We start from the raw sequence: 20,365 nt of genomic DNA, 5'->3' as shown, positions 1-20,365 counted from the left end.
ATGGCCTTGAATATTCTCCACTGGCAAACCCAATCCAGTTTGCAAATCCGTCATCAATGTTCTCTCCACATTGTTAGTTCCACACTTTCATCTAAGTGAGACAGTCCAAGAATCTGTCAACAAAAATCGAGCGCAACTATCGCTATTTCGACTTGGAAGACGTGACCTCTTGATATTGAATTGACTGCGCTAATTTGAGATAGAGGGTAGAAGTTGGAATGATTCCCCGTCATCCTGAGGGGTTGCTGCCAAATAACATTAACGCGAAAGCCGATCGATGGAAGCAGACTATCGATCGCACCTCGTCATGGATAACAGGCGCGCTTCTCGCAGCCCATTTAACACTGTTTTTCGATGAAGATGACATGCACGCTGGAAGGAAGTCTCCTGGCAAACATCACATCCAATTGGAGCAACAAATATTACCTTTCCTATTCTTATCAACACTGCGGAGCAAAACATGGGATGCTAATTTGAAATTGATTTGCTGAGGTGCACGCAAACACGCATGTCATTATAATATAACAAAATATATATTTATAATTATGTACAGTATAACACAATTAGAATAACAGGCATAACATGACATGGTGCCTATATGGCTAGCAGACGCTAAATTAAAAAAGTGCCGTTTGGTATTTCCGGTACACCATCCGTTTGCACTCCTCACCACAACCGAACCGCTGTAGAGTTGTTGTTTTTTTTGGAATGCCACAGGGACCCCCTGAAGGCGGCAGTTGATTTGATTCTCGCTAGAGTTTGATTACTCTGTTTACACCTGATCAAACAACTGCACCAAGGAGGAAAATAAATTGCACTTTGATTAAAACGTACTAAGCATCTATAGGAGGCATTAGAAGACAAGTACAGACCAATCAACGAAAGCTGCGGCATAAAAGTGCCCATGGAACACAACCAGCATTACTAAAAAATAAAATCACCAAAAGAATTCCGAGACACCTGCTTCTGTCGTTGCTGCAAAAGAAGCATTGGCAAGTTTGAATTTCTCCTGGTTGCCGTTCTCAGGCCAAGTCACTGAGTTGAGAAGCTTCATTTCCACAAATGTCATCCTTGACCGCCACCAAGAACTAAATGTCCTGCAATTTTTTTTTTTTTAAATCAAGTATTCATAAAATCATTGTCACGTGAATCTGGTCCAATACTTTTTTTTTTCCACTTCCACTTTTTTTGCGCAAATGACTTAGCTATATAATATCTTTAAACTTTCAAACGTCAAAAGGATTTGTCAAGCGATGTTGCTGTAAGGAAGCTGGAAAATATCTGCATGCACACCTGCTCCTACAGCTGTCTCCCGCATCACCATCTTGGAGGAGGGGGGGGTCGAACACTTGATAAGCAGCAGAGACTTGATAATAGCCTTTTTACAGCTGGACTTTTTTTTTTTTCTAACCAATCCTTGACTTTTCTTCTTAAAAGATGGAGATTTCTGAATCTGGAAAGTGTTAATTAATTTGAATGTGTCAAAAAAGCCGCTGTGTGATGATGACCAGTAATTACCCCCTCCGCTCTTTTGCAGCATACCATCTTCATATGAGGGCGCCTTCCTTCAGCCCTCGGCTGTAAAGCTGCGGCACAGGACAATAAAATGGAAAGATAGGGGGGTGATAATGAGCCTATTATAAGACTCATTTCAACACATTTCAACGCCGGCGGAACTTGCTGTTACCCCAAATAATGAGGAGCAATCATGCCGAGGTGCTGTCGACGGATCGAAAGCATTCCTGATGCTTATCATCCGGCTGTCCTTACAACCGCAATCCACTGAGACTGTACACATCACCCCCCCCCTCACTGAGAAAAAGAGAGAGAGAGAGAGAGAGAGAGAGAGAGAGAGAGGTGGGGGGAAAGTGGTGGGGGGGTGAAGAGAAAAAGCTCTCTGTCGGTCGGAGCAGCCGCTCATTCATACAGCAGAGGGAGGAAGAGGAGGAGGAAGAGGAGGAGGAGGAGAACAGCTGCTGCAGCAGTGCGTACGCAGAATTTTGCATGAAAATAGGAGGGGAGGTCAAACTAAACAAAAACAGGAGCTTTAACAACACCCATGCTCGCCATGCCTGGCGTGCGGATGAACCCGTCCGTTGACTTTTTGGAATCAAGTGACTTGCGCTGGAGGGATGCGCTGATGGGGGGGGTCCATCCGTTGTGACAAAGTTGAGCGAGAGCAGGAATCAAGTTGAAAAAAAAGCCCTCGCTGCCCTTTGGACGTCTTTTCCAAATGCCAGCTTTCACTTCCTAACGAGTCCATCATTTGGTCTTCTTTTGCAAAGTCAGGTGAGTCGTGGCAAACACACTTTGATTGATTCTTTTTGAAAAGGCGTAATTGTCAGCAAAGTATTCTGTTGGACCCTCCCAGCCCGGAGAGAATGAGGTGTCGTTGGGTGAAGCATGAGCCGTCAGAGAATCCGTCGTAAGCGGCTGTTTCCGCTATGGAGCGGCGCCGCTCTCGGCCTCTGGCTCTTCTGCTGCTGCTGCCGGACGTCGCGGGCCGAGGGAGCCGCCGTCCCGTCGGGCGGCTCCCCGGGCGGCTCGCTCGCATGGCTTCTGTCGGATAAAGGACCCTTCCAGCAATCGTTGGAGTTCACCGAGGCTGCGGAGAGGCACCAGCAAGGCTTTAGCACCCGATACAAGATCTACAGGTGAGTGGTGTGTGCGTACATGGATGCATTTTTGGCCCAGCGCTTGTCATTTCTCATCTCACCTAACACGCCACTTGAAAAGCAGGGTGGAATGAATCAGTGACGGCAGCTGCTGCTGCGGAGACGTACTGAAAGGCTGCCCACTCTCGGGCCTGCCCTGGCAGGTATCACACCTGCCAACGCTGAGATTTGTGAAATGCAGCCAATCTGCCTCGACATATTCAGACTGAAAAAGAGCAAGGAGAAATCTTCACTCGGGCTCCACGCTGTGCTCAACTTGCAAAGTGGTGGAAATGCATTCAGGACGAGTTAGGGGCAATGTCCAGACTTTTTTTGTGCTGTTTTGTTTGTTGCTGGCAAATCTCCTGCCTGCCCAAACCAAGTCTTCTGGGATTTTGTTTCCTTTTAATGGACTCGTGTCAGCTCTTTATGTCCTTCCTGACTGTCTTCCATAATTAGCTAGAGTAGATATGAAATTATTGACAAGTGAGAAGAGACTGCATGGTCTCTTCTGACACTGTTTCGAGTCTGTGGACAAGGAGGAATATGACCGCTGCTCATTATTTTTACATTTAAACCACAAGTCATTATCTCCAAACAAAGGGCTCAATTAGCCAGTGAATTGTAAACAATGATATTGCATTATACACTGTATTTTCTAATGCATTAGAAAAGAAAAAAAAAAAAAGTATCCTCTCCAAAAAAGTCAGTAGTAGCTCCATCCTGACAAAAGGATCATTAAGAACATTTGAGGCTGCACCACAGGTTCTCCATGAGAGTCATGAGTTCTTGCAAATGACCAACCGTTGCGTTTTTCTTCCTTCCTTGCCGAAGTAGCAAAAAGCGTCAGTGGTAATTTGTGCGCTGGGGGGATGATGTGTTGTCTTGCATGAGAATGACTTGACGGCGGAAGGCTCTGTTCTTTCGTCTTTATTTCGCTACGACACCAAATTGGCCTGTTAGAAACCGCACGCATTTTTGCCAAAATCATTTTAACACGTTTTTAGCACCCTGAAGGCCGTCCATATCAATCCCCAGTTTTCCAGCACCAAAAAAAATCACTTTGTGACCACCTTTTGTGTGTGTATGTATATATATATAAATATACATACATATATAAATAATATAATTATTTATATGTATAAATATTTATATTATTTATAAATAATATAAATATTTATATATATAAATATATATATGCATGTGATAACATACATACATACATCAAACATACATATATATATATATATATATATATATATATATATATATATATATATATATATATATATATATATATATATATATGTATGTTTGAAAACTAATCCATATATCCTGGAGCCCTGCAAACGTTTTCCCTTGTAAATTAGGGATTAGAAGTGGCCAAAATCCAGATTTACGTCAATGGAATATGATGCATTCAGAGCATCTCAGATGACACACAGCTTTTGAATACCTGCTTGGCAATCATCGGCGGATTTTTAAGGGCTGCTCTCATAATATGATGCCTTTCAAAATGTCCTTAATATGCTATCTGAGCCACACGCAAATTATTTAACAGCGTAATCATTTTCTTCAAACCATCACAATATTCTCTCATATTCTGCTGGTCCAGCCCGTTTTAAGGGTATCATACCTGATTCAAATGACCATCTCCTCAGAAAGATTTGCAAATGCCTCATAGCGATTCTGATTATTCCAATCAGGGATGTTGTATGTAAATCAGTCTGGATAGTGGCTCTCCAGAACCGGACTTGGGTAGTTTGCTGCATTGTAAAAACACTTCAAATCATTTGAGAGACAGAGACAGAGAGAAGCACTGTCTGGAATTATAATTGTGTGGTCTCCTCAAAGGTACTGTTTTGGTTCTATTGGCACTTCACTTTTACAGTTATACCTGCAACGGGTACCTCAGAGTCCAAATTATCCTTATGGAGTCACTCCTTCAGTGTATATTTGACCCAAAGGGATAGATATGGATTTGGAGTGACCGAGTGTCCAATATGAAGCTGCCTTGGGGCCAACATAGCCTTGCCGCTCTTCCCACCTCTGTGGCGTATAATTTACTGAGCCCGACGTGTTGTGCTTGCCAGGCTTGCATCCAGCAGCATGTGATTACTATTTGCTCTTTGGATGTTCTCACCTTTTCTCTAGCCAATGAGATGCTTTCACTACAATTGATTGTGCACAGTGCATGTGATCATCTGTCTGGATGGAAACAATCTTTTCCTTGTGTCCATCAGAAGTGGACAATGACTCTTTAGGATGATTGGCCGTAATGGCATACCCCACACATTGTCCGGGTTCCCCAATTATTTGTGTGCTGAGCAGCTTTCCTCGTGACAATGATTGCCTCCCAGAAGGAGTCAGAGCAAGCAGCACTGTGGGATTGCAATATTGTACAATAACAGGTTCGATTCGCTGACATTCGTGTCTGCAAAGTGCATAATGAGACTTGTTTACTTGCAGCAGTTTTCAAAGAATGCTCATCATCACACAAGTGGCAATCCCGGGGTGAATACAGCGATGGAATCGGAGAGATTGCCTACTGGGATGCTTGTATCCCCGGGGTGGGAGGGGGGGGGGGGCTACTCGCGTAATCCCCAATTACATCCAACATGGCATGTTCGCTGATTCGACTCAATGAGGCCGGTTGATAGAGAAACACTGACTGGCGGGATGTTTTGACACAATCTTGTAAAAACGGGACTTGCGGTGTCATTCGAGTTTAATGTATGGACGACGACATCGCCGAAGCAATTTCGGTTTGACAGAGAGGCAGGAACATCTCAATGCGCCGATTGCCTGTCCTCCCAGTCAAATTGTGCTTCTTTTCTACCTGAATCAGCATATATTTGGATTGACAATAGCAATTGTGGGATTGCTGTGTCATTAAATGTAAATGAAGACGTCTTTGGAGTTGAACACGGCGAGCATTCTCCATTTTGACTCTCTCCGAAAGTTTGTCCTGGACTTAATTCATTTAACAAGTGCTCTTTAGCTGAACTTAACAAACCATTTTATATGCTGAATTTGAGTATCCTAAAGAGTTGGCTTGAGTTTTGATGTCGTTTTTGCTCTTGCTCGGAGGTACGTGCCGAAAGATCCTAGTGGAAGAAGTAAACAAGTGTCTCTGCAGTACTTGTCGCTAATTGGTATTTTGTTCATTCTGTGCGGGGAACACCTTCTTTCAGATTCCATAAATGCCAAAGTCGCATTTGTCAGTTAATCCAAGCTAAAGCTTTGGCCTTGTTCCCCCCCCCCCCCCCCAAAGATATAATTGTCCTCTGAGACCACGATCATGACATGTTCTTCGAATGACACTTTAACTAATTGGACTCTTTATCTGGATCGAAGTGGCTTTTATATCTCAGAGCGAACAAACCATGATCTAATGATCATTTTGGAACATGTCCTTTCACGGCCAATCGATTTTCTTGCAAGCTTTCAAAGAGTGGTCGGCGGCACTCCATTAGAGATGTTCAGCAGTGATTTGTCCATGAGACAGACTAACAATTTGACTGGGTTTAGTTGTGATGCCGCCTTCTCACAATAGCAGCTGCACGTTGGAGTCAGTGTTGAGCTGGAAAATGGAGGCAGGGTCTCACTTTTGATGCTGAAGGATGACTGCGTGCTAATTTACCTGGGCCTCATCAGCCCATGCTTGACTGCGGAGAAGTAAAACCCCCCAAAAAATCAATCATTTTTCGTTCAAAGGAGTTGAAAGGATTCAGGTTTGGAAAATAAGTTCGAGATCTGTTGCCTTAGAAACGCGATACAATTATCTCGTCTTCAAGTAAGCAGTATTTTACTTCGGGTTATTAAAACTTTGAAGCCATAGTTGACGCAAATGGAATAGGAACGTTATTGAAAATTGCACACAGGCTATGAAAGGAGTTAAAAGTTGCCTTTTTCTTTGAACTACAGTAACGAAATAGATACTGAGCTGCAGTCCACGTGGTGTTTTCCTTTTTAAAAGTCATGACCATTTTTTTTTGTGCTCCGAGCAACGACTGTTGTGAGGTCCTTCTTGTTTCTGGAGGAAACTGAATTGACCTCCTGAAATCAGGGGTGTCAAACTCATTTTTTTTCACGGGCCGCATGGCAGTCATAGCTTCTTTCGGAGGGCCATTATAACTTTCAACCCAAATAAATGTATAAGCACCTCATATTATATACAGTAAAAGCAACAAAACAAACTCGTTTTCAAATCAGACGAGTAAAAACTGGTCAAATATTAAAAAAAACAGATATTATTAAAAGTGAAGACAATTTGCAATTCTACTAATGACACACAAATTTGATGCACAATTTGTCTTCCCGGGCCACATAAAATGATGTGGCGGGCCGTATCCGGGCCCCAGGCCTTGAGTTTGACACCTGTGGTCTAAATAAAGGTATTATCTCACAGGAAAATCAATTAGTGAGTGAGTGAGTGAGTGAGTGAGTGAGTGAGTGAGTGAGTGAGTGAGTGAGTGAGTGAGTGAGTGAGTGAGTGAGTGAGTGAGTGAGTGAGTGAGTGAGTGAGTGAGTGAGTGAGTGAGTTAAAGACTCCCATCCAAACCTTTCAATAAAATTTTAATTGGGTTAGAATGATAGCGGCTCAGAATAATGAGACCAATATCATAGAAAAGTATCAGCCAGCCACTATGACCTCTAACATTGACTTCACCCAGTGACTAGGTGACAAATATCACAATAGGCTGCAGCCAACTAAGTGTGTGTGTGTGTGTGTGTCTCCAGGGAGTTTGGTCGATGGAAGGTCAACAGCCTGGCGGTGGAGAAACGAGACAGTCTCGGTGGCGGTCGTGGTCTGACCGTGCCCCTCGACCCCGAATTCATGAACACCGTCCGGCAGCTGGGAAGACGGCCGACCCTGCACGCAATTACCCAGAGTCTAATAAAAAAATATGGCACCCATCTCCTCCTCGCCGCCACATTGGGAGGTATGGTACAACGCACGGGCAAGCATTTCGGACATATATTTATATTCTGTGCTGAGTAATGGTTGTTGCTTTTTAGGCTTCTTCCCTAAAGTGTGTACATAGTCGTTTATCTTGATGTGCCCTGCAATTGTCCATGAGGATGGAGAGAGAGAGAAAAACAAATTTTTTCATTTTAATTACATTTTGTAAAGACACATTATAATTTGGGCTACATCAGATTACCAATGGCACCGCCAAATTTGATATAATGATAACAATGAAATGGCTGTGATTAATGATGATGAATAAATAATGTGTTCCTTTTCTCTGACTTTCCCTCAATTCATCCAAAGTGTCACTTCCTCCACAGCGCTTAATTACTACTTTTCAATCTAATACAGAGAGATGCTAACGAAGGGTGATTAGTGTCGCTCTCTCCGTCGACGCTAATGAAACTCGTATTCTCGTCACCAGGGGAAGAATCCCTAACCATATTTGTGGACAAAAGGAAGCTGGGTCAGGAATCTCCGCCAGTGGCGACCGAGGGCAATAAAAGCGACAACGCGAGCGGAGTAATTACGCTAGAGGCGCTCCATCAGCTGGCGGCGTCCTACTTCACCGACAGAGAAAGCACCCTACGTAGACTTCACCACCTCCAGATCGCCTCTACTGCTATACGGGTGCGTTCAAAAAAGATGACAAATGCGTGTGCACTGTTAAATAGAATCGACATGTACCGTATTTTCCACACGATAAGGCACACCGGATTATAAGGCACACCTTGAATGAATGGCCCATTTTAAAACTTCGTCCATCTATAAGGCGCACTGGATTATAAGGCACACCTTCAATGAATGGCCCATTTTAAAACTTTGTCCATATATAAGATTTAAGATATATATAAGATATATACTGCTATAGTGGCTCAATATTGGTCCATATATAAGGCGCACCTGATTATAAGGCGCACTGTCGGCTTTTGAGAAAATTAGAGGGTTTTTTAGGTGCGCCTTATAGTGCGGAAAATACGGTATGTTTATTGAGTGCGCCTGACACAAGGAGGTTATTTATTCTGCATTTCAAAGTTATTAGATCACCGCCATCCATTTCTCGCAAAATACCTCACTGTAATACTGAAAGCTATACTTCATTGTAGTATAATTCAAAGGATTATAAATGGCAGCCCCAAAGGAGAGCTTGAGAGGAGCGGACGAGTGCAGCCGTCTCAAGACCTCACGACGGAAACACCAATCATCCGTTTTAACATCGAAAGTAGCTATTAGAGAGAACGCATACATCAGCCCGAGGCTAAAACGTTAGATGCTAAAGTGAATAGCTGCTGATGAAGACGAGTGCCACCCCACAAACATCTTCTTGCGGTTATCTGTCGGTTTGATCGATTTGCGATATCATTCCGTTAATTCCCGGCTAGACTGTTTTCCATTCAATGGAGAGTAGCAGATGAGAGGATGGGGGGGGGCAGTCGGGTTTAACAGAAGCCTCTATTGACATCCTTTCATTCAAAAGGTATAATGTTGGAAATGTCAGGAAGGATTTGCAAGTCGAGCCTCTGCAAAATGAACATTTCTAAACTCAACAGCGGGGTCAATTACTCGAGGAATGAAGTTAGGAGCGACTGCGTTTGATGTTAGGTGGTCGGAGCAAAGTAGATTTCCATTCGCTAATGCCTCTCTGAGGAGGCTTGTAAATGGAAGACCTTCCTTAACAGTGTACTACTTGCATTCAAATGTGATTTGAGATAGAAAAAGGGACTGTTGAAAGATCAAGTGACATAAGATGAGTTTCTTTAAGCACGTAGATATATATTTTTTTCTATTTGGATGCAGGTGACAGAAACCAGGACCGGGCCACTTGGATGCAGCAATTATGACAATCTGGACACCGTCAGCTCGGTTCTGGTTCACAGTCCAGAAAATAAGGTTCAGCTACAAGGTAAGAAGCGAGTCCATTATATAAAATCTTTGGACCTATTGTATAAATATATTTTCTATTTATTCATGAGGTTATATTGTACCGTTTGTTGTGTATTTATTTTTCATTTCCCTTGTTGTTACCTGAGTAAATAAAGGTCCAGTAAAATCAAATAGAAAAAAAGCATATTACAGGATTTGGTTGTCGAATGGAATATTTTTTTATTGTTCGTGCAGTAACGCACAGATCATTCAGACATGATGAGAAAAGTGAAAAATTGAAGCCGAATCACCCGCAAAGACAAAAATGAATGGAGGATTGGAAATGCATCGTAAACGGCAGCATGTCTCAGTAATTCCACAGTAAATATGCTACCCGTAGACTGGAAGCAACACTAATTGGCTTATCCTAGCTCTTGGGAGCCCCGTCTAGCTGGGAAATCATTCACAAGTGATTATTTCGTGTCCTGCGTCAAAAACAATCGTGCGTTAGGTGGGCCATTACAACTTGTCCAACTATCAGCGTTCCAGTTGCCTCGTTAGCAGCAAACAACTTACACATATAGCGACTTCCTCGCAAGCCGTTTGGCCCCGATGCTACTTTTGTAAGCTGGCGGCGTTGTACCGTTCGGCTGCCAGTAGACCGCAATGATTTTGTTCAACTTGTTTTTCAGAGCTAAGTGGAAAGAACATTGTGTGCGTGAAATAATAAGTACATTCTCAACGCCCACTGGCTGATGTTCATCTTCCAGTTCAAGTCACCGAAAAAGAAGCCATTTTATTCATTGTATACAAATCGGACCATCGGAATTTTACGGGTCGACTCGTTCACATTGTTGTGTATTGAAGAGATTCGGAGAACTCAGCTGAAAGCAAATGGATGTTTTCAATGGGGCCTTAATGTATCATCTGCCTTTTAAAAAGAGGAACATAAGTGGAGGTCATTACTCATAGCAGGACATTTTTGGAAGAATCTCTTGGCGTCAAAATCAACTGCTGTAGCCATTTAACAAATTGAACAACCAGGTCGATATTGGACCTAAATAGAGTCGAATCCATCAGGTCCGCCGTGCAATTAGTTTGTCACCGCTGTCCTGCCATTTGTTGACGATAATTATAAAGCAGCGACCTGATTCTCTCATCTTTGGCAGGGGCACTCTAATAATTGCCTTGGTCCTGCTGTCTTTCACGCTCGGCAGGGCTGCAGGTCGTCCTCCCCGGCTACTTGCGGAGCCACTTCATTCAGGCGGCTCTCGACTACATTGGCTGTAAATCCCAGGGTCATTTTATGTGCCGAAACAACGAATGCTGGTGTGAGTGCAGGGTGGAATTCCCACAGTGCAACTGCCCTCACGCTGACCTGGACACTCTGGAAAACAACCTTGTGCGCATCAGAGAGGCCTGGAGGCGGAGCAACTTGGAGTTTGAAGCATCCGGTGAGTCGGAGGTCGTGATTTATCGTTGCCCTTAGAAGTCATTTGGAAATGTCAGCGAGCGTGACTCGTGCAATCAACAAGCTCCGGCGGGAGTAGCGCCGCTTGAAATGCTTCTGAACTTTCGGCCCTTGTTCTCTGAAAGATTTCGCGTTTGAACGCTAACACGAACAGAACAGCCACGTCTTGTTCTCGTTCAAAATTCTTGCCTGGCTGTCAAGTGTTGCCACTTTAAATCAAATGATCTGTCACTCAAAATGTCAGATCACAGCGTGCGGCTCTTGGGCCAGGATGGAGTGGAAAAGAAGGTCACTCAAAGATCATTTTAATCTAGGGTTGATTTGAGTAATGACTCCAATAATGGACCACCGTATTTTTCTGACTCTAAGAAAATAAAAAATACATGTTCACAAAATCAAATCAACACATGTTCTCAAAAATGGACAGACTTGATTCATGAGAGCCCGCCTTGTTATCCAGTGCGCCTTATAGTCAGGAAAATACGGTAATTCATTACCACTGCAGCTAAATCGTGACCGGACTTGTCAGCAGGTGTTGTAAACGTACCTGTAACAGTGTCACACTTGCTAATTGATTGTGTGACCTCCACTAAGAAGCTAGCTTGTCCTCATTTTCCCACGTGTAATTCCCTACCGCTTTGTACGCGGCAAATTGGCTCGCGCACAAATAAACGGTCCAGCGATCAAACAAAGCACGCTTGGCGTCCTAGGACCTAATAATGTAATATTGCATCATTTTGAAACAAAGCTATCGTGACTATAAACACAACATTACCGTGCCTGATTGGATTAGCGGCCTCAACTGGCATTTAGTGAGCAAAATACCCAGAGGTTTGCACAAAATCTGATTTAATCTGTTCTGGGGCATGAATAAAATGGCCTCCACTAAAAATCAAGGTTATCCCATCCCTTGAGAAAGAAGGAAAAACACTTTAAAAGGATTGCTTGGGATTTTAGGCAGAATGCTGCTTTGCTCACAATTCGCCATTTCTCTTGTCACCGTGCTTGGGTGACGTTCATTCACTGTATACGGGTTCTAAAGTCTCTTTTTGTTTCCAAACAATTCAGAATAACAGACTTAAATAGTCCCGATCGTCCGACTAATACCGAAAAATTCCTCGAGCTGTTTGCTTTTCCGAGACAAACAATGAGTGTATTGGGTATTTTCGTTCAGATTGTTATTTTCTGTATAATACCCAAGCAGCAAATTTTGCCCCTTGGTGCTCTTCTGTCCTTCCAGAGGAATTCCAAAGCTTTGTTGGAAAGCTGCCGACGCATTACGCCGTAAACACATCTGTTGTGGAGCACTTATGGAGGACAGATGCCAGCCTGCTCCAACGCTACAGGCAACTCGAGACCATCAGCCAGCGGCTCTTCACCAAAGCTCGCCGCACCATCAACAAGCTCTTCAGCCTCAGCAAGAGGTGCAGTAAACAGCCCAAAATCGTCCTGCAGAGGCCGAGGTGAGATGCAAAATGAAATAAGTGTCAACCACAAGCTGAAAAAAATCTGTTTGTTTTGATTAATTGCATTTTTGAAAAGGTTTAACCCTGTGCGTGGATATACACTGCAAAAATATCTTCTAATTGGAAGCTCCTGTAGTGAGAGCTCCTTGGGACTCCGCAGAAGCTTCAAGTGCCTGCTTGCTGCTCATCACTGACTTTTTTGCAACCGCTTAATGTTGCTAACGATGAAAAACGTCTCGTTGTCAGAATCCATTTGCTTTCTGAATCATCATTTTTCAAAATTTGGGCCATTGACATGGAATTTTGTCTTCCGTCTGCCAATATTCAATGTTTCAATTAGGATGGAAACTTTCAATTTCTGCCTCTGACATACCGTATTTTCCGCACTATAAGGCGCACCGGATTATAAGGCGCACCTTCAATGAATGACCCATTTTAAAACTTTGTCCATATATAAGATATATACATTTGTCCCGCGGGCCGGACTTTGGACACACCTGCTGTAGTGGCTCAATATTGATCCATATATAAGGCGCACCTGATTATAAGGCGCACTGTCGGCTTTTGAGAAAATTGGAGGTTTTTAGGTGCGCCTTATAGTGCAGAAAATACGGTACTTCATACTTGCTTCTAATGACAATCGTGTTGAATTTCCTGATTTGGCAAAGCTGCCACATCCTGGAAGCTCAATAAAAGGGTAGATTTCCGAAATTTTGTCCGAAGCCCAAAACTAATGGCGACACTTGCAGCATCAGCTGTCCAAATGCGCCGTATACTTTCTTTCCGTGCCAGCCACCATTCGTCATTATCTGCAAGCTCGTCAACACTGTAAAAGCACTACGAGTAGGGTCAAGTTTGAAAGGTGCTCTATAAACAGAGTCCATTTACTGTTTACTGTTTTTTTTTTCAAGAATCTCAGTTTTGGCCGTTGTTATCCATTATCGCTCTAGCTTTATGGGGTTTTTTTTTTGCTTCAGCTGCTGTTTCAGCATAGATCCACTCGGATGTTGGACTTTAGCAGATTGCCACAGCCACCGTTGGGTGCTACTTGTAGGAAGGACATTCGTAAAATTACACAACCTTGGCCCGCTAGCTCACTAGTCAAATTTAGACACTGCCTCCTCAGTCTGAAATCCAATTAGACTTGTTTATTACACACTCACTGCTGGTAAAATAAAATAAGACCATATTGGTTTCGGGTCAGTAGGTACAGCTGTTTCTTTTATTGTTTGTGTCTCTCTGAAACATTTATTTTACAGCTTTATTAAATTTCCCCATGTGCTTACAAGTTGTATTGTAAACGTAAATAGATTATTTTCTTATGTGATGTATGTATCATATATAGTAAGCACATTAAGGGTAATTGGAGGTGCCCATCTGTTATCTCCCTTGAATTCAATCAAAAATAGTCTTTATTCATCAAACTGTATGATCGTAATCAGAAGGGGAAAAAAAAAAAGAATCAAAGGCACACCCATTACTCTGTCTCATATCCATGTTTGCAAGATATAAGAGCAGAGACAAGTGGTCCTTGTAATTTAAGTGAGGTCTCTTGTACCTTGAAAAAGAAAAATCCTCAAGTGGTTGAAACAATGGATGTGATTGTCTCCTAGGTCTCTTCACTTCTGGCTGAGCTACACCCTCTCCATCCTATACTGCAGCGAGAACAACCAAGTGGGCGTCTACAACGACGAGAGCGCTCGATGTTCCTGCCCTTATAGTCAACCGCCGTGCCAAGGGCTCATCCCGTGCTCCACGGGTGACGGAGCCCGCTGTTTGTCTTGCTCGGCCGAGAACCGCACGCGCTGCTCCGGTTGCAATCCCGGCTTCACCCTCAACCAGGGAGTCTGCAGGCACGCCGTACCAGACCCTACGGACCCTTATCTGGGTTTGGAGAGCGATCGGGATTTCCACGACGTGGAGCTTCGCTACCTCCTCCAGAGACGCGATCCGCGCATCACTCTGCACGCCGTGTTCGTAAGCAACGACGTGCGGATAAACACTTGGTTCGACCCGTCGTGGAGGAAGCGAATGCTGCTGACCCTGAAGAGCAACCGGGTTAAATCCAGCCGAGTTCACATGCTCCTTGGACTGGCCTTGCAGTTTTGTCTGAGCAGGAACAGCAGCCTGGAGCCGGCTTTTTCGCTCTTTGTCAATCCTTTCGGGGGCAGCCATTCGGAGAGCTGGACCATGCCCATAGGACAACACGGCTATCCCGACTGGGAGCGGACCAAATTGGACATTCCCTTGGACTGCTATAACTGGACCTTGTCTCTCGGGAACAGGCGGAAGAGCTTTTTTGAGACGGTGCATTTTTACTTGAGAAGCCGTATCAAGGAGGGCGCGTCAACGGGACCCAAGAACGCTTCGGTGGACTACGACCCGGTGGAGGCGACCGAGCCGCCCAACAGCGTGGGTTATATGAAAGTGAACAGCATGCAGCTGTTTGGCTACAGCATGCACTTTGACCCTGAGGCGATCCAGGACTTGATCCTGCAGATCGACTACCCGTACACTCAGGGATCGCAGGACTCGGCTCTGTTGCAGCTGGTGGAGCTGCGCTACAGGGTCAACCGACTCTCGCCTCCCGGGGCCCCCCACGTGGACCTTTTCGCCTGTCTGCTCCGTCACCGACTTAAACTCTCCGGCGCAGACGTGAGCAGGATCCTCACCGCCCTGCAGACGTTCAGCGCCAGGCAACCGAGCTACGTGGAGTACGAGGCCACCAAACTCTGTAGCTAATGGCACTTTGGTTTTCTATCTTCTTGCCGCATCCACTACGGGCTTGCATCCTCTTTCAGCCAGGTTCATTTGTCGTCAAGTGAATGGTCCATTCTCCGAGGCTTTGTTGTACATAAGCTGTTCCGCAATTCAAATCACCGCTAATGTCAATGTAGTTTTATGAATAAAAGATGTTGAAATCTTCTGTTTCAACTGCTATGCTTCTCATTGGTATTAAATAGGCACGGACAACAAACGCAGCTCAATCAATTCCACGCATAGCGATTCGATCCAATTTGACGGATACGTTGCGGACTGCCGAGCGTGAAGACTGGTGAAGAAAGTGATCCACAGTTACTATGGGAATGACAACTGCTACAAGCCATTTACTTTCTTGCTGTTGAATTGAAATGCTTCCTCGAACAGCAATTAAAACAGACAGGGCTAACTTTGAGAGAAGCTCTGACCGTTTCTTACGTAACGTCACGGGATGAGCCGCCCCCCCTCGCCGGAACGCTGCAGGTGTGTGGGCCGTTGTTGTTTTAGCCCATCTGGAGCTTCAAAACACAAGGTCTCCATTCTGCTTTTAGGGACTCGCCTTGGCACAGATTGCTGAGTATATAGTTGGAGAGAGGGAAGGCTTGCTTGGAATTAGCCCTCCTCTCCTCTGATCCACCGCCGTCCCTGACTGCCATTCACACTTACCGTGATAGATGAGCTCGCTCGGCAGTGAGACATGACCGGCATCAAACAGCAGCAGTCAGTTAGCCATCGGTGATAGCATCCGAGGGACGAGAGCCTCTCGGACCAAAAGGAAAATTCGCTTCAGCGCCCCGGGGGGATGTCGGTACAGGAGCCAGCGCGGCTTTGATTCAAATCTGAAGACAAAGTCGACGCTTCATCAAGATTCCCCCAACATGCTACTCCATAGATTAAAGCTCATGTGGTATTACTCACACGGAATACAAAGAGGTTTGTATGCATTCGGATTTCAGAGGTGCCAAAGAGTTCATGTAATGACTTCACAGAGGAGATGCAGTTGAACGACAATTAGCTAAACCTAACTTTCCTGGTTATAAACAGAAGTATTGCCGACCAGATTTTGAAATTCTACTCTGTTAATGTCTGTGGTGGACGTAACGTGCCTTTTTGGCAAGCACAGGTGATAATTGCCATTTCAAATATCAATCCGTCCATCCACTTGTCTCTTCGGATTATGGCTGAGTAGTCACTGGGTAAATATAGATAAGTATTCGGAGACTAGTTGGCTAACAGATCGCTGGTTGTCGACACATTTCCACGACGTATCCCAGTCGCCATGGAGTCGAACGTTTTTCTGTGACCGTTTGGAGACGCCTCCACGTAGCGTTCGTTGATTTGTGTTGGTCGAGCTCTCAAACGGTGTAACTCGCCGATATTTAACTGATATGAAAACATCAGATTCTGAATCTACGTCGTTTAAATCCAGCCTAATTGTTTCTATCTACGTACATTTTAGTTTGAACAAATTGGCAAGTAACAGCTGCAAAGCAATTAAAGTTACTTTTAAATAACAGCCAGAATGCACACTTTCCGTTACAACTGGACAGAAATGAGACCATAAAGATTAAATCATTAGGCTAAACACCAAAGCTTTAATTGGAACAGAAAGGTTTGTTTCTTTACTAAGTGTCACATAATAGCTCAGGTCTTGCACTTTGGTGGACTGAATCCTATCCTGCTTCCATTTCTACTTTGGATTTCCAAGTGGCGATATTTTCAGCTAATTCGACATTTGATGCGCATCACCTCAACCCTGTTTGGAAAAGGGCTGAACATAGACTTCAAACTGATGCTTGAGAAGTCTCCATTAAACACCACACTCTGATGAAGTCCACATATACCGTATGCACCAAAAAAAAAAAACATCGATCACCTGAACAATTTACACGTGTCTACAACAACTAATGGAGTCACACTTTAACTACTTCAAGCGTGCAATACACTGGAGAAGAAAAATGATGCAATTTGGTAAAAGGTGGACAAGCACAGGGGCAGGTGATTTGAGGGCAGGAGTTCTAAATGCGTGCTATGCACACATGCATCCAAGCACGGAGCAGAGTGTGAGTGATAAGCGGCTACTTTGGCTTGGCAGTTGTGTGGGTCTCTGAGGAAACATGAACTCCACTAATGTGAGTGTCTGTTTAACAAGCATGCTGCTGGGGCTTGGCAGGGGCTCAATGGAGGGGGCACACTTTGTGGAGAGGATCAGCCCATGGGAGGCATTCGGAATAATAGCAGATGATACGTCACACACACCTACACATTAACACGTACTGTGTGTATGTGAGAATTATTTGACCGCATTATTATAACAGCAAAAGGTCAGGGACACGTCTCTACATACTGTATTTTAAAATGCTGCTTATTATTGCCTTTTATCAGCCGCTCTCTCATTTATGTGATACATTTGCCCAACAAAACTTGATGCTTTCAAGGGGAAGGTGAGTTATTCAAGTGACTCACAGATTTAATTACCATTATGACGATTTTCTTGAAATGTCAAGTGATTTAATTTTACAAAGACTGCAGATCTTTTTATCACCAGAAAGAGTTGTCTTCTTTTTTAACATGATGCACATCTACGGTGACTTGCAAAAAAATGTGCAGTTAGCAAAAGGAGCAAATTATGAGCCCCCACCCTTATGCATGGGGGGGGCTTCTGAAAGATGCTCTGCAATCGATTCAAAAGCGATCGGCACGTTCCGATCAATTCATTTCATATAACCGAAAGCTCGTCTTTTCTGCGTCAAGAAAGCAAAATATGGATTGTTGCCTTCAAGGATGGACCTTTGCGCCATAAAACCAAATGAAATTACTGATTAGATGCTTGAGAATAATTCAGTCGTGGCCATTTGCAATTTCCTCACTATCAGCCATAATCAACAGCATCATCTTATTTCAATCGGAGAGCTGCACAATAAAATGCCGAGGATCATGATTAACAACAACACGAGCGTTTCGGATTTGCATAAAGTCTTTTCATGACGGGGTGATTGTGATGCACGTGCACGCGCGCACACACGAGATAATGCAAAGCAAAGGTTGCCGTTCTTTAGCCCACCCGCTCATTACCGCCAAAGTGCTAATGACACAGTGAGGATCAAGGAGCTGTATGCAGATGGAGAGGATTTACAATGCTTGGCAGATCACTGGATACGCACGGCGTCAACTCCAGTGTGCCTGCCTGCCTGGGGTTTGTGCCAACAGGGATTTGGGATTTAGTCTCCTGATTCTGCATCAGCCTCTTTTAACTCTCAACATTAGAGAAGGAGAGAGCAGAAATCCCACTGAGGGCCACCAGAGCTCCAACCTGCAACATCTAAGAAGACATTTATAACAAATACATTTAAAAGGCACTTGGGTTTGTTTTTACCAAGCTTGCGGGTAGGAAGTACACGCTCTCCACTTTGATTATCTCCGCAAGGCCCGACGGTCCATCTAAGTGGCTTCTTGGCACAATTACATTCATCAAGATCTGGAGAGTGCTTGTCATGTTAACAATTTGATTATTTGACCAGATAATTGCGGCGTTCCGTTACTTGGTGTGTATGACTCACAGCTCCCATGTTACTCCTGAGAGAAGGACATATGGTGTGCAATGTGTAGCAACCACTGGAGGACATTTCATCATCTCATTAAGATCTTCGCCGCTGCAGCTTTCAAATGTTTACCCCCCCCCCCCCCCCCCCCCCAAAAAACACATTAGAAGCTGCTTAAGTTTCAAAAGGACATGTTTTTTCTTTAGGAGATAACATCATTACAGCTTCTAATGCTTCTGAGGTTTGTCCAAACAGTCGACGCTGGCGCAGTAGTAGTGTCACGTGTTAGCACAGCGGCTCCATATTTGTCCCACGCGCCGTGAGCAGGCAATGGCTCCATATAGCGTGCTCTGTATTTTTAATGGTATTAATGTGCCAATTCTCAAACAAACAATTAGTACGGTTCATTTGTTCAGCATTGTTGGCTGCCTGGAGCCCGGCAGCACTTTCTACACTCCCTGATCACATTAATCAAACTGTGCTCGTAAGAAAAGAAAAGAAAAAAAAAAGCATCCGAAGAGCATTTTTGCGATTAGGTGGGAATAAGCTGTTTAATAAAAGCCATTGGAATCAGCACTTGGAGCCCATGGGGACTGCTAGAAAGCAGAAGCTGCCATATCTGGACGGACGCTAATCTCACAGCTGGGGACCTGGTGGCCAATTATTGGGAAGGAAGCACTATTTCCGCACGTAGCTGAGAAAACCTGAGCTGGAAGTAGTAATTACATTTCAAAATCACAAGCCATTGATCTCTCCAAATGTGTTGTCTGCCGGCCGGCAGAATAAATGAGGATTGTTTCGCGGCGCCGTGCCGCGTTACGCCGATGCCGCGCCGCTCAAGTCCAGTTACTAATCATAGACGGCTGACAAATCTCACCTCCGGTAAAAATCTACTACCTGAATGCCCTTTGGAAGTTGCTGCTCGCTCGCTGTCTCTTCAATTAAAAGAGAATTCACTACAGCCAAGCGGCAAAAGATTTCATTTTAACTGGGTCACACTAAATCCAGTCATATGGTCCAGGCACATCGTGTCTTTTGCTGGTGGAGCGGCTAATGCCACTGAGCTTTAGATCAGCCGCACACACTGAGTCACACACACACACACACACACACACACACACACATACACAGAGGCAGGCCAAGTCAGGTTCAGATAACCTGAGGAAGGGCAGAGAGACGCAAGCATTGACTTTTGGTCTTTTAACATTCTGCAGCTCCAATCTGCTCTCCGCAAGCAGCCGAGCATTAGCGCATCGCCGCTGTTAACTTGCAAACCTTTGTGCCGAGTGTGAATGAGTCATTTCGGAGCTCGGTGGAATCGAGAAATTACGTCGGCTGCAGCGGTGCTAAGAATTTGGAGGAGGTGCCTTCTTGTTGGATTAAAAATTGATAATAGTGATTGTTTTCTTCATGAAATTTTGTGAAAAATACATGCAGATATATTTTGAGCCAAAAACCATCATCAGATATGACAAAAAGATACGTCACTCAGTTCACTTGGTGGGAAAGGCTTTTCAAGCCATTTGGAGCCACGGACCTGACAAAGAAGCAGCCTGCCCGGGGACCATTGCCGCTCAGTAGAAGGACAAATGTTGGGATACGTTTTTTTTTTAATTTCTTATGTGCGAGTGCAA

General features: G+C 44.2%; 1 protein-coding gene across 1 annotated transcript; it reads left to right on the top strand.

The window, feature by feature from the left end:
• Window positions 1–1,910: 1,910 nt before the first annotated feature.
• LOC148387150 (BMP/retinoic acid-inducible neural-specific protein 3-like) lies at window positions 1,911–15,363 on the top strand. The gene is made up of 8 exons (XM_088396282.1): window positions 1,911–2,289; window positions 2,372–2,654; window positions 7,398–7,600; window positions 8,054–8,259; window positions 9,427–9,532; window positions 10,710–10,946; window positions 12,204–12,426; window positions 14,043–15,363. Exons 2-8 carry the CDS (start codon window positions 2,404–2,406, stop codon window positions 15,169–15,171), a joined length of 2,355 nt encoding a protein of 784 aa, XP_088252408.1. The 5' UTR covers window positions 1,911–2,289; window positions 2,372–2,403; the 3' UTR covers window positions 15,172–15,363.
• The last annotated feature ends 5,002 nt before the right edge of the window (window positions 15,364–20,365 follow it).

Source organism: Syngnathus floridae, chromosome 14 (genome assembly GCF_059516105.1).
Source record: "Syngnathus floridae isolate MCC-2025c chromosome 14, RoL_Sflo_1.0, whole genome shotgun sequence".
NCBI lineage: Eukaryota > Metazoa > Chordata > Actinopteri > Syngnathiformes > Syngnathidae > Syngnathus > Syngnathus floridae.
This window is presented reverse-complemented; position numbering and strand designations above follow the sequence as displayed.